At 39.4% G+C, this 13,731-nt stretch overlaps 1 protein-coding gene across 1 annotated transcript; it reads right to left on the bottom strand.

Moving 5' to 3' along the window:
• Nucleotides 1–4,435: 4,435 nt before the first annotated feature.
• LOC145454942 (uncharacterized) lies at nucleotides 4,436–10,760 on the bottom strand. Its single transcript, XM_080332872.1, has 4 exons — nucleotides 10,478–10,760; nucleotides 10,115–10,415; nucleotides 6,511–6,663; nucleotides 4,436–4,825 (listed from the first exon to the last, which is right to left on the bottom strand). The coding sequence occupies exons 1-4, from the start codon at nucleotides 10,664–10,666 to the stop codon at nucleotides 4,752–4,754; spliced, it is 717 nt and encodes a 238-aa protein (XP_080188998.1). The 5' UTR covers nucleotides 10,667–10,760; the 3' UTR covers nucleotides 4,436–4,751.
• Between the last annotated feature and the right edge of the window lie 2,971 nt (nucleotides 10,761–13,731).

The raw sequence follows: 13,731 nt of genomic DNA, 5'->3' as shown, positions 1-13,731 counted from the left end.
GCCTTTGCAAAAATCGTTCAATACACGTTTTAAACAAAGTGTTTTGAGACACCTCATATTTTCATTTTTTTTTCAATTTAAAACAACGCCTGATTAGAGGCGTATATAAGTATGAAACATAGATCCATAAATCGCGTAACATTGCATTATGCATTATCCTTGCTGTGCCGCACTGTTGTAAAAGGGGCGTCAAACAATGTATCCCTCGGTGTTGGGATGACTCGAGTCATGACTTGACTAGAGTCAGACTCGAGTCACCTTTTTCGTATGACTGAGCCCCCATTGTTTTCTCACAAATAAATTGACCGCAATCGAAGTGATCGTATATGTATATATATGTATAATTGTATATGTATTTGTATATACGTATATGTGAGCGATACAGCGCCTTCTTGCATGTACATTTAACTCTATATTCGTTGATCGGTTCGGAATCAATGACCACTAAATCTGTATTTTAGACAGCTCGCAAAATGCAATGACGTAATCATGCCTCATACTTGGAAAAGGCAATTTGACCGGAATTGTGACTTGACTCGTGACTTGACTTGACTTGACTCGACTTGACTCGAGTCACTTCCAAAAATCGATCCAATATCGGTCGGGCTCTAATTGGGACGCAACAATGGTGTCTGTCTCTTTTTCTCTTGAGCTACTCTCTCGTTTCGCCAGACAGCATTGTTACGTCCTGAGCTACTCGCTCGTTTCACCAGACAGCATTGTTGCGTCCCAATGCCAATCTCCATAACAGTGAAATATTCGAGGCTGATTGTGGGAGTTCCAGGGCCACGAGCGGAATAAAATTTATATTTTCGTAATCAGTGCAGAGTCAGCTTTCGATTGATACCCGTTTTACCAAATTTAATGCTCGGCAAGCCGGTCAAAAATGACCGTCAAATTGCCTGTAGCCAAATGGAAATTGTGACGTGATACAATTTCACTGAGGCGTGAGATTTGCCTGTGTCGACACCATATAGGACACTATGCTATTATATGAATACCCGACCGCGGCCGTGAAGCATTGAACCAATCAATTCCTCTCTCCTTTTTTCATATCGTATACAGTAGTAATACTTGTGCACTCCAATATGGGGGCATACCTCAATTATAGTCTCTTCTCTTCCTTGGAACGTCAAAAGACTTATATTTTATGCAATAGAATGGAAGTTCTTATCATCGGCATAAATGCGGTTCGAATCTTTAACAATTTCAGATGTGCACGCTTGCTAGTTCGGAAATACTATCGCGCTCAAGAGTGTGCTACTAAAGCTAAACTTCACTGTAGCAGTGGTTCCCAAACTGGTGTCCGTGGTCTTGTTGGGGTTTGTGAGACAATTGTTTTGACCTTACAAAATAATATTTAACACGATCCCGAAGAAATAAATTTCGTGGCGAATAAAAATTTTCGAGCGAAATATTTACCAAACGAAACTTGGAAGTAATATTAGAAATTTGTTTTAAAGTTTTGTGGTGACTTCTGTATGGAAAGGGAAAAACATACCCTGACATTTCTAAGATGGCCTTGAAAGTATTAACCCTTTTAAAATCTGATTCCGTATACGGAATCGGTCAACTTCATCTGGCCCTGTCTTTATTTGTCTACGTCCTATAGGCTTCATTTTTGTTTGTAGGGAAAGCTAGCAATCTTCTGATTTATATGATACCTAATTCGAAGGCATAAGGCATGACAATTTTCGAGCACCGACGATCTTACATAAGGAGTTCGGCCGAAAATACGCACGCAGAAAAAAGTGGTTATCACCAAAAATTTCCACATATTTCCGAGTGGGAAATCTAGTCCGACATTCTGCCAGAACATCAGAAGTCGACTTGTACGGTGTTCTGTGTAATTTTTCACCGTCTCAAACATCAAAACTTGTTCTTGGGAGTATTCTGAAGGGGTTTGGTAATTGCTATACCACGTTGTTTCATGCCATTAACTGGGCGGTAGGGGTCCGATTCGGTATTGATCTTGAAGTTGACCATAGTGACCACTTACTGACCACGCCCATATGTAAATTTTTCATGTATTTTTGATTTTCCGATAACTGGCGAGCGGCATGGCTTACGGCCATGGTTTACGGCTTGTTTGAAACCAGGCAACGGTGGCTACGCACTCATGCATCATTTTTGACTCTCTGGTGCTATCCTGGGGGTCAGTCTTGAAAAATGAGAGAAAGAAAGAGATTTTTTAGAGAAAAAGTTTGTTTATTTAGTCTTATACAAAACCCTAGACATGTCTTGGGGTGTCGATCGAGGGCGGAAACGGTAGAGGGATATAGTCCACCCACTTTTAAACTGAAACAGCCCAGAGTTAAATCTTGCTGAGGTCACGGTATGAATTTGAAAAGTGATGGTCAGTTTCGCGAAAACTGACCAGATTTCAAAAGGGAGTGAGAGGCTATGAGTGTGAATGAGAATCTGTATTTTCAGCACTATGCTTGCCATCAAGCCAAAAGCTTGTTACCGGTTAAATGTGATTCACGGAATGAGGATTGTGATTTCCAAAACGGAACCAAACATAGTCAAACTGGTGACAAAGAGCTAGGTGCACCCGTCACATTGACCGGCTTGCTAAATTCTACAAAACGGGTATCAATGGAAAGCTACCGCTGTACTGATCATGAAAATAAAATTTTACTCGGCTCATGGTCCTGGAACCCCCCAAAATCAACTTCGAATTTTGCTTTGTGATCGAGTATGGCATTGTGATGCAATAATACTGTCTGGCTCTTTCTTCTTAGCTTCACTCTCGTTTTGCTAGCCCATATTTTGGATCCGATAAACGGGAAATTTTGACAGGTAACTCTGATCGCTGGTAAATTGGCTAAATAAAGCAAGGTCAACTTTACGCGGCGTTCCCGGTACTTGAGGATAGTTTGTGATGAGTCGACTCTTTTTTAAGTCAACTTTCGCAGCAGTTTCAGAATAACCCGTTTTTGATGTATTTATTTTGTGCCGGTATCCGGGTCATTAAATATATCTGAATGGACGTTCTAACATTTCCGCCCCCATTTTCTCTACCTCTGGCATCGATCCCAGCAGGCCTAAAACTAGGACTAGGTAAAATCGAGTACATGGGTGAACTCTGACTATTTCGCAGCGCTCGTTGTTCAGTAATATTACTTTTGATGTAAAATGGTATATTCGAGTATAATTGACTCTTATAAGTCGACTTATCGGCTATAATCGTTACAATTGATACTTTTATCGTTTTGCCCTAGTTAGGCTTACCATATTTTGAAAATGCAAAAAGAGGACACTTTTTCAGAAATTTGCAAGATACAAAACCGGAGTAGAATTCCCAAAAACCGGTGAATTTTTCCCACTTTGCGGTCGGTTGACTAGAAAAAAAAAAAAAAAAGGTCTTCATTTCGCTCAGAGCTGAAATCACCGCTTTTCCTCCGAAATACCCGCCGGAGCTTCACTTCTGCGCTATTTTGCGGCATATCACTCGCAATTTCCTCTATATCTGACCTAAATTTTCAAAAAAGAGGACAAAATCTCAAAAAAGAGGACAAAAGGGCGTCCTCCGAGGACACTTTCAAAAAAGTCAAAAAAGAGGACAAATCCTCTTAAAAGAGGACGTATGGTAAGCCTAGCCCTAGTCAATTTTCCATTCGTTCTTGGTTCGCTCCTATGCGTATTTTATGCGGGTAGTACAACTTCACTTCAACTCAATTCATCTCACGCACTGATTGATAGCATCTATAATAGGATGAGGGTGACGAACAACCTCATCAAATTCGTAAGTTCGAGATTTCGTGAGCTCGGACAAAATCAATAACTCGACCTATCTCATTTCGAATGGTTCTAAACAGTTGCGCTCCAGTCTTTTGCGATACACACCTCGAAATATTGTCGTTAAGGAATTGGCTTCAGCATTTGGCTATAGGTCTACAATGCTAATGATATCGTCGCGAAGGAAGCCAGATGACGATATTGTATTTCAGACGATTGTGCCGTCCTTTATAATGAGAATTGCATCACAATAGATTTTTATTTATGCCGGCGGTAGCTGTGTTTTGTCACAAGTAACGTATGTATGATCGCAATTCAAACTCCCAAATTCGTCTGTGGAGTTTTACACTTACCGTACGGCCAGAATATTAATTGAATCTCCTCGAACACGAAACAATTCCATCAGTCGCTCTACTTGTTTGCGAATAAACCTATAACATTGTAGTCTTCGCGTTCATCCTATTGGCCATCGCAATATATGGTAATGGAAGTTCAATGGACCTTGTGCGAATTTGCTAATCTTTCCAATATGTCGAAATATACACAGTTGTACATACACTCATATTTTGCGACATTGACTTCTTGGGCAGACGTTTTGCCGAGTCGCTTCTGCATATTTATACAAACGGATGATGTGACGTTATGTTACATCAAGAGTTGCATGATTTGAACTTAAGCCACATACAGTCCCAAGTCAAGATATCCGAATGAATTTTTATTGCAATAATTTGTGCATAATAGCGCTCTAGTTGTATAAAACGCCAGGAGATCTTCAATCTACGTATTGCATACAGCTATATCGGTGCGTATTACTACTATATGCGACAATTTTATTTCATGATATTTTGCGGATGCCAAATCATAAAAACTGTATACACGAGCATGGAGCAACCACTGTTACTTCGACAGGAAACGTCACGATATAGCGTGGTGACAAATTATTATGAATGTTCGATTGCCCAGCTCATAGGCCGGGATGAATGAAAGCCCACAGTGGACTGACAGAACAATCAGACTGACGAAGTTGTAGAAATTGTTGTAGTATTGAAGAATGTACATCGGTATCCATCAATGTAGCCAGCCGCTGCATAAAGGGAAATAGGATTAGGCAAGACTTACACTCCTAACTCTGAATTATATCGTTGCTATAAATACTATACGTGCCTACGTGTATAACCTTCCTACACGTCCCTATGTGAAAGGATCATTTGGATTAGAACAGGGGTGGCCAGCCTGCGGCCGTAGAAGGAAATTTGTGCGGCCGTGGACACGTCATTCAATTAGTATGTGTTGGTGGCCGTCGGCATGCAATTTGAATTTGCGAATTGACTCCCGGTTTCTTGAGAGATTTTATTTAATCTTAAAATTTCTTCGCGCTGCGCGCGATTCAATGTGACATTATTTACCGATTTTAATATAGTAGCGCCCTCTGCAATCAGATGCCCTCATTACAAGATGCGACCAGCATAGGAACATGTTGCGCGTCATAGAAATACCAACACAGAATCGTATTCCCCTCCCTATACCGACAATCCTGATAGGCGGCCAAGAAATAACAGCACGCAACCAAGTGACTAATTACAATTGGCCCAGCCAAAGATGCATTATCATTTATTCGAAAGGAAAGGACATATTTTATTTCTGTCCTTGATGTTTTTGCGGCCTATTCACCGACTCATGGTATATACACATACGATCCGTGTATATGCATACCGTTGATGCATGATGTGCATATGCCGCTGGACAAGGAAGGTGCAGATATAGCCTTTTAGGACTTGCTAAGTCACGCATCACTCCTCCGTGCTTTCCCAGTAATGCATGAGAGCAAAGTAGGGAAGTTATGGAAACCAGTGTTACTAATCAGGGCTTTGCCCTGACCCGGTCGGGGATCGAATCCACGACCTATCGATCAAGAAGTCGGACGTTTCACCATTACGCTATCTTGTCGGCTTACAACTTGCCCTGTAATGCGGCCGTAGACTACATGGGTAGTCGACATGCGGGCGTGAATGGCAAAAGGTTGGCCACCCCAGGATTAGAATGTTGTGTGTGATCTAAGCCGTGGTGTAAGTATGAGGTAGGTGTAAACCACAGGTGTATATTCACACCTGTTTATCACGATTGGTAGACGGGTGTGAATACACACCTTTTGAGTGTGTAGGGCGAAATATACCTCTTTACAGCACAGGGACCCATAAGTTACCTTGGAAAGTTTAAAAAGTCACGTTGAGTAAACATCCAGACCACATAATGATAAAAATATTGTTCTGATTTGAAGGCTTGATTGAATTTTTCATAGATTCCCTGCTAGAGTTAAAATAAAACTGCATTTAAAACACAAAAGCTTAAAACAGGGTTTTCATTTAAAACAGGCATTTTTAGGGATGTCAATAGCCCACCTATGCAAAATAACATCTAAAATTACAGTATTTGGTTATTGTGTATCCATGCGTATAGGTAGTGGACATGCAGGACCTCGAATGCTCGAAATGTCTCGAAATAATATTAATGTATTCAAGGGATATTGGACGTAATGAAGTCACTTCCATGCACGGTATACTCAACTGCATTAAGCAACAATTGCTCGACATTCGCGGTCATACTGCGTCATAACCAGATTTAAAAAACCAAGCATAAACGTATATTCAAAATGTCTCATACATAATGATAATAATTTATCTGATATGGCAGGCACAACAGAAATCGCTGAGGTCAATTCCATGCACGACATGCGTTATTATCAACCTATATAAGCATGCGATATCTTACGGCTCAAGGCTTGCAATGTTTCATTTTGATTACAAAAGCATTCGATTTCCGTGTCGTCTGTTGCGTAGGCGCATGAAGACGATCTCGTCGGACATGGATCTTTGAAGCAGTCCTGAAAGTCTTGCTGCAATGCTGCGATTCGTTCGTCACGAGCTAGCCAGTAAGAAGGATATTGTAAATGACCAGTTGGTGCATTAGCAAGCTTTATACGAATGATCCATATATTCCAGATTTTCGCCAGCTTATTTTCGATGAATACTGTTGCTCGATGCATAAGGCTTGAAAAAATAACACGCACGACTATACGTCGGTAACGTATGCATATTCGTTGGCGAAGGGTGGGTTTTGTATCACCGACATGTTATCGTGTATTGACTGTGCAGTGCGCATCGCGTGGTGACATGAATGTTCATCTCACGCTATCACAGAGGTTGTCGGGTCATATGGTCATCATCAGAGGTGGTCAGAAGCGAAGTACTTCTACTTTTTGGAAGTACTCAAGTAGTTTTAATCTATTTCTGGTACTTACTCAAGTAGATCTGATTTTCTCTACTTCTTCTTCGTAATATTTTTTGATCTACTTACTTAATTTTCGCTATTTTCAGTTTGTCAAGTAGAAGTAGTTTAATCCCGCAATACGGAAGATAGCTTGAGGAATTTCGGGGCTGTTTACACGGAGTACCAACATTTAATATTCATACCAGTCAAGTAAAGCCCAGAAATTCTGTTGCGCATCGCGCACAGAATAGTTCTGGAGTGACAGGTATGTTTTCACGAAAGTATCAGTGAATATAATTTAGGTACCGGATTGCTTGGTTCCGCTCACACCGCATTGTTGCCCATATCAGATATCCCATCACAATAAATATGGCCCACCATACAACGTTTGAAACTACCATTTCGTAATCTAGCAGCCCATGACGTGTCCTATGCTCATCTGGAAAATCCGTCTTCTTTGAACGTTACACCTGTTTTGGCAGATCACCTTTGAAGCTTTATGGAAAAAAGACATGAAATATATTTTCCACTTTTTGGAAGTGGTATTTGTATTTTACTTACAATTCCGAGTATCATACTTTCAGTTCTAATTACTTTCAGTTCTTTTCTCTACAGAACATACATGTTGAAGCATACAAGCAAGTTTAGTAATGCCTCTATTTTCCGAAAATACAGCTACACTAAATATAAATTTTACGATGCACAATATGTTGAAGCATATAAGCAAGTGTAGTAATGCCTCTATTTTCCGAAAATACAGCTACACTAAATATAAATTTTACGATACACAATATTTTTTATTAACGTATACTAATCGCGCAAAGTGTTGTAACCGTATCCGATACAACTTCTCCGTATTGCTCCTCGCCTAAACTTTAAGCCTTATAATATATTGAGTAGGGCGCTATGCCTTGATGTTCTCTAAAACGAGGTTTAGTATCGCATTTTCATATCAATACTATAATCTGCATCCCACGATGCGAAAGAATGCTTATTCGGTCGAAAATCGCTACCTCCTGCTGGGATGCATCAATACGAATCAAGCTCTCTGCACCTTCCGTATAGCTCAATTTGCAGCTTTTGACAGTCCATGCCAACGAATTAAGACTGTTCTCAAATCTACTTACTTACTTGAGTAGACTTAAAGTCAGTCAATTCTACTTCTACTTCAAGTAGTTTTAGGTGGCTTATGGAAGAAGTACTTCTACTCGTACTTGAATAGATTTTTCGTCGCTACTTCTACTTCTACTTCAAGTAGTTTTAGGTGGCTTATGGAAGAAGTACTTCTACTCGTACTTGAATAGATTTTTCGTCGCTACTTCTACTTCTACTTGAGTAGCTTTCGTGACTACTTTGACCACTTCTGATCATCATCATACACTACATAGAAATTGATATTTTCGAAATATCGGCTTGCTCAAGTAAACGCACTATACACTCTGATACTCGTTTTACCCTCTTGGTATTTCTTATAGCCTAATTACTAAGGCAAGTTTTTGCAGCTTTTGCCACTTTTTTTTTACAACTTCAGGCAGCTTCCTAAATACTCAGAAGTTATGTAGTATGGTATTTCAAGCTGTTTGGAATAATCATCATTTTTTCATGCCATTTTTTTCAACTTTTCGAATTTTCATGCAGCTTTTTGCAACTCTTTTCAATTTTCTTGCGCAAAAAAGTTAGTTTTTTCGAATTTTTATGTAACTAACTTTTTACTGGAAATATTTGGCACAGTAGGTAAATAGATCGCTTGATTATTTCAATATCGTTTAAATTTGAGGTACATTCCGGCTAGACCGCCGAAAATTATATTTTCACTGGGCCAATTTTTTCAGGCTATTGAGTTTGTTGGAATCGCCATCATTGAGTTTTGCTACGGTGCCTTGGATACGGAAAGATTCGAGTATCTCATATCCTAATAATTTCAAGGAGCTTGTCCATAAATGCAACTTTTTACTGCAACTTTTGTGAAAAATAAGTGCAATTTCCATGGATTTGACTGTAACAAAAACTTGCACTATAATTACACCTGGCTACTTCGACATTTTCGAAGGCAAATATAGCAGCATACTTTTATTTTGACAAGTCGCGCGAGATAATTTGATATATTAGTACCATAGCCGCATAATTACTGCAAAAATTGCAATCTTCACCTCTATAATAATCAGTAGTTATGTAATGAAATGAGCCAGTACTTGTCCATACCAGACGAATTTCGAATCTTGATGTCAGTGCACTTTTAGCGAAGAGTGTTTATTAAAACACAAAGGCCGAAAAGGGTGCTACCAACACGGAAATATAATTTAACTCAAAATTATATCGCGGTTATAAATCCTAAGTGTCTACGTGCATACACCTTCCGGCATGCATGCATAATTTTGATTAAAATGTTGTACTCGATTTATACCGCGGTATAAGTCTGAGGTAGGTTCTGGTTTCGTGTGACATGGGTGTATATTCACACCCGTTTATCAGGGGTGGCACAGGGGTGGAAATACACATTCTTTTCGCTAAGTATATGGTGCCTCAATAATAGTCTAGTAGTAACACCAATATAATTTATGCGTGTGTTTGCCGAAAAGATACCAACCACGTACGAAGAAGATATATTTATCATAGCCGAAGTTCCAAATTTCTTTTGCCTCAAAAGTGATCCGACCACAGAAAAATACTTCATTTAGTGATATATAAGGCGAAAAGTTGCCCGTCCACGGGTTGATTGATATATATATATATATATGTACTGTGTCACGCAAGTGCCGATATAGGGTTCCACATCATATACGTCAGCATTTCGCGTGCAAGTCGACCTCACGCTAAAGCTACATGGAAATTAGAAAATATTTAGACAGTTATGACATAATCATAGCTTCGAAAACGAAGACAAAAGTTTTTTGTTTAAAATGTTGTTTAAATATTGTTTGAAACAGATCACTGATACCACCTGTATATTAAAGACATGGCTGATTGTAGCTTCATGCAACTGCCTTCGACACGCGATGTCTGGGTCGTTCGTCTCCCTATGTATTTGTCGGATTTGCCTAATCTTATAATATGTCTATACGCACAGTATTATGCATAATTGATTCATCGATAGTTCGATACTCACCCAATATTTCGGCGTACAATATCAATCCCACTATCAATCCTATCAGAAGCGCTCCCAATAGGAAGCCGAGTAATAAAGACAGAATCCCACACCGTGTGAATATACCGCACATGCACCATGGCAAACCACAGCAGCCGGTACTGCCCCACGACGGATTTCGAATCCCAACAAAATTCCCCTGGTTACTCGCGCCTATTTGATCTCCGGTGCCGCCAGGCCTAACTTGGACCTTTTTAATTCGGCTATTGCGCATTACAGACCACTTTCTCTTCTTTATTGAAAATTTTCTTTTGTTCTTCATCTTAAAATGAAATAAGCATACTTAACTGGTATAGGATACACTGTTCCTAAATATTTCCCCACCTTTCTTGGTGGCGTACCATCGAGATGACGTTCTCGAATGAGTCCGCTAGTATTCAACCCATGTCTGAGGGCGATGTTCCCGGAGCTGTGGAACCTGTACTGCTGTGAGAGTCGCAGCTGTTCAAGCGACTGAGGGGGCGGCCTGAACAGCTCTCTTGTTAGTCTTTGATTACTGGAACTTATAGGCATTCTACAGAAATAATTCACATTAAAACGACTGGTCTCGCGACCAGTAAATCAATGGCAACAAGTCGACTATATAGAAATCTTAAGCTTTGTCTGCACCACCGCGTACTCATAGCGAAGAAAGTGTGTATACCCGTGGTATAAGGGTGTGAATATACACCCTGGTATACAGGAAACTAGAACCTATCTCAAATTAACACCATGGTATAAATCAAACACAACATATTAATCCATATGACACTTTCACGTAGGAACGCAGGAAGGTATGCAGTATGCACATAGGATTTATAATCGCGATATAATTCAGAGTTAGGCTCCGTTTGGGTCTACCACCCTTTCGGTGTGAATACACGCACTTTTCGCTCTGCGTTGACGGTTTAGCACCCCGGGTTAGCCGCGGGCACTAAAGTTTTGCATTGAAGTCTTTGCTTCGACCGTATCTGGGTTCGAAACCACGGCCTACCACTGATGCTGGATGCTCTACCACTACTCTATCTCGGTGGTAAAGCACCAAGCATCAGATCGAAAGGTGCATAGGTCTGTATATAGCTAAACTATGGCCTATAGCAGTGGTTCTCAACCGGGGGTCCGCGAAGCATTTTGGGGGGTCCGCGAGACCTCCAAATTTGCAAAATGATTGCTAGACTAATTTTATATTTTTTCAATTAGGTATATCACGACATAGATTCGCTTAATAACTGGTAAAACTTCACGACTCACATTACAAAAATGGCCGTCGGAAATGAAATATCCTACTATACAAACTCATATTAATTGATAAATTGCCAGCAGCCTAATGATACAAACACATATTGCTATTTGAAGATGTTTTATCGTCGTTTGTGATAAAATAAAAAGTTAGAGTGGTAAGGACAATCAGGGTGACTTCGAAATGTTTACAAGTTGGCAGTCTCAGCATACTAGTGAGCACTGAGCAGTCGCTATAGAAATGGAAATTTTTGATCCATTTTCATCTGTAACATCCATAACCACTATTCAAGAATAAATCCAAGATGAGCTGCTAGATAGGAATGGCCAGGCTGGACGTTCATTCAAAAATCTGTTTCTCAAATTTGGAGCCTGAAGGTGTCGTATGGAGCGTTACGAGTTAATATTACATTCGCCAACACCTATCTTCGAGGAAATGAATTTTCAGCACTCGTTCATATCAAATCAAAAGCGCGGTTGTTCAAGACTTATTTAAATAAATGTACATGCAAAATTCGCTTTGGAATAATAAAAATCGATGCAATTTCTACATAATGCATAATATTATTTTAATTCATTTTGTTGTTGTTTATCACTGCAATTTATATATAATGTATGATGATATCTATAAGATAAGCCATTTTGTTACTGTTCATCACTATCCCACAGTTAAATTTTGCACAACTCAGATCACGGTTGCACGATAATTGAGCTAAATTTGAACGGGAAGTTAAGGGGTCCGCGGGGCTCCCTGAAGGCCAACAGGGGTCCGCGAAGACAAAAATGTTGAGAACCACTCATCGCCTATATGCTTACTAATTTTAGGTCATTGTCCAACAACACATTTCTTTGCAAACGATTAATAGAGTTGAGCGAAATAAAAATGATTGGTTGATTTAATATGGTTGAGTCTTGAGTGACGCAGCTTCGAGCCACTGAATCAACTCAACGTACGCTAAACGAAGCGAAACATGAAGGGAGAATTATATATGGACACAGGACACCGATGGAACTGCATGGGTATAATACTGGTTAGGGTTGAATTTAAAACAAAAATCAATTTAAAACAAACATGTTTAAAACAAGGCCCTAATTTAAAACATGTTTTTCACTGTTTTTTTTCTAAACCATAACGTCATGAATATTCAATATTGACGCCATGGTGGATTGACATTGACAATTGAAAATATAGGGTAAATATAGCTCCTTTAACGAAATATCTGTACTATTAATGTTGAACCGACTATTTTGAGGGTTCCAACCATCCCATATCGGCTATATCGGGTGGTAATTTTCCGTAGGCTCATACAACATGTTTTTTGGAAAGTATTTACACAATTATGGCATAATTTTACAACTAAAAAAAAACACAAAATTTAAAACACCATTTGTTTTAAATGCAACCCTAATACTGGTTATAGTTATAGTCATCCAGTCTATTGCACTCTTGAGAGCACATGCTGCAGCAACTCAAATATTTTGCCAAACACTGCGCCCCACAATTATATCAATTCAAACAATTAACAATTAAAAATCATGGATAGCAAGTAGCTATATTAGCCGGGGCTTCATCAAGACTCCTTTAAAAAGTAATGTATTCTAGATTTACGCCTCAATGGCATGTAACATATTTCATATCGTTTCTTCTCACATTTTACCAGAATTATTTTTGCTCAAATTCGGACCCGAGATCAAGAGTGATGACATGTGAGGCGTTCATTTCTCAAGTACACCGAACCAACTATTTTCGAATTTTACGAACTAAATATATCCGCGTATTTGCCATGAAATAAATTAATCCTGGTTCATACTTTCTTGCTTCAATTCAGTTTCACAATCAACTTGTCTACTGGCTCCTCGGTCCGCTGAACGTTAGCGGCATTCTAATGGCACATAGTTCGACTTGAATCAGTATATATTTCTCAACATAAAGGATACTCAGTGCAGACGTATGTTCGTGAGGATTGCTCAACGGCGTGGATATTTTCACGATTAGATCAACGTCGTTTATTTAAGTTGTTCTAAAACCGAGTTGTCCTTTTGATCATCTGATGTACAGTGAAATAACACGTCGATAATGATTTAGTGAGGAAGAAATATCTCTCTCTGGGTAAAGTTTGATGCTATTACTACACCGTCATATTTCTGTGTAGACAATGACGATTTTAATCGATCTTTTGAAATGACGGCATTTATGCGCCAAGCAAATTGTTCTCTTGACGATTTAGCACCAAAATAGTCGAAAGTGCCAACACCTCTATTCAGAAGGCTATATCAGATTAATGGCGGGTGAAGTGGTATATGTTTTGCCAGTTGTTAGAAAACAATCTCACATTGTGGTCGATATAGGAAATGAAAAA

The sequence above is a fragment of the Botryllus schlosseri genome, chromosome 14 (assembly GCF_051294905.1).
Source record: "Botryllus schlosseri isolate E-star chromosome 14, Bs_hap1, whole genome shotgun sequence".
In the NCBI taxonomy this organism is placed as follows: Eukaryota; Metazoa; Chordata; class Ascidiacea; order Stolidobranchia; family Styelidae; genus Botryllus; species Botryllus schlosseri.
This window is presented reverse-complemented; position numbering and strand designations above follow the sequence as displayed.

Coding starts and splice junctions, on each gene's coding strand:
- LOC145454942 (XM_080332872.1), bottom strand. CDS start 10,666: ATGCCTATAAGTTCCAGTAATCAAAGACTAACAAGAGAGCTGTTCAGG. Junction 6,664..10,114: donor ATTGTACGCCGAAATATTGG/GTGAGTATCGAA, acceptor CTTACTGGCTAG/CTCGTGACGAACGAATCGCA. Junction 4,826..6,510: donor AACATTGCAAGCCTTGAGCC/GTAAGATATCGC, acceptor CCCTTTATGCAG/CGGCTGGCTACATTGATGGA.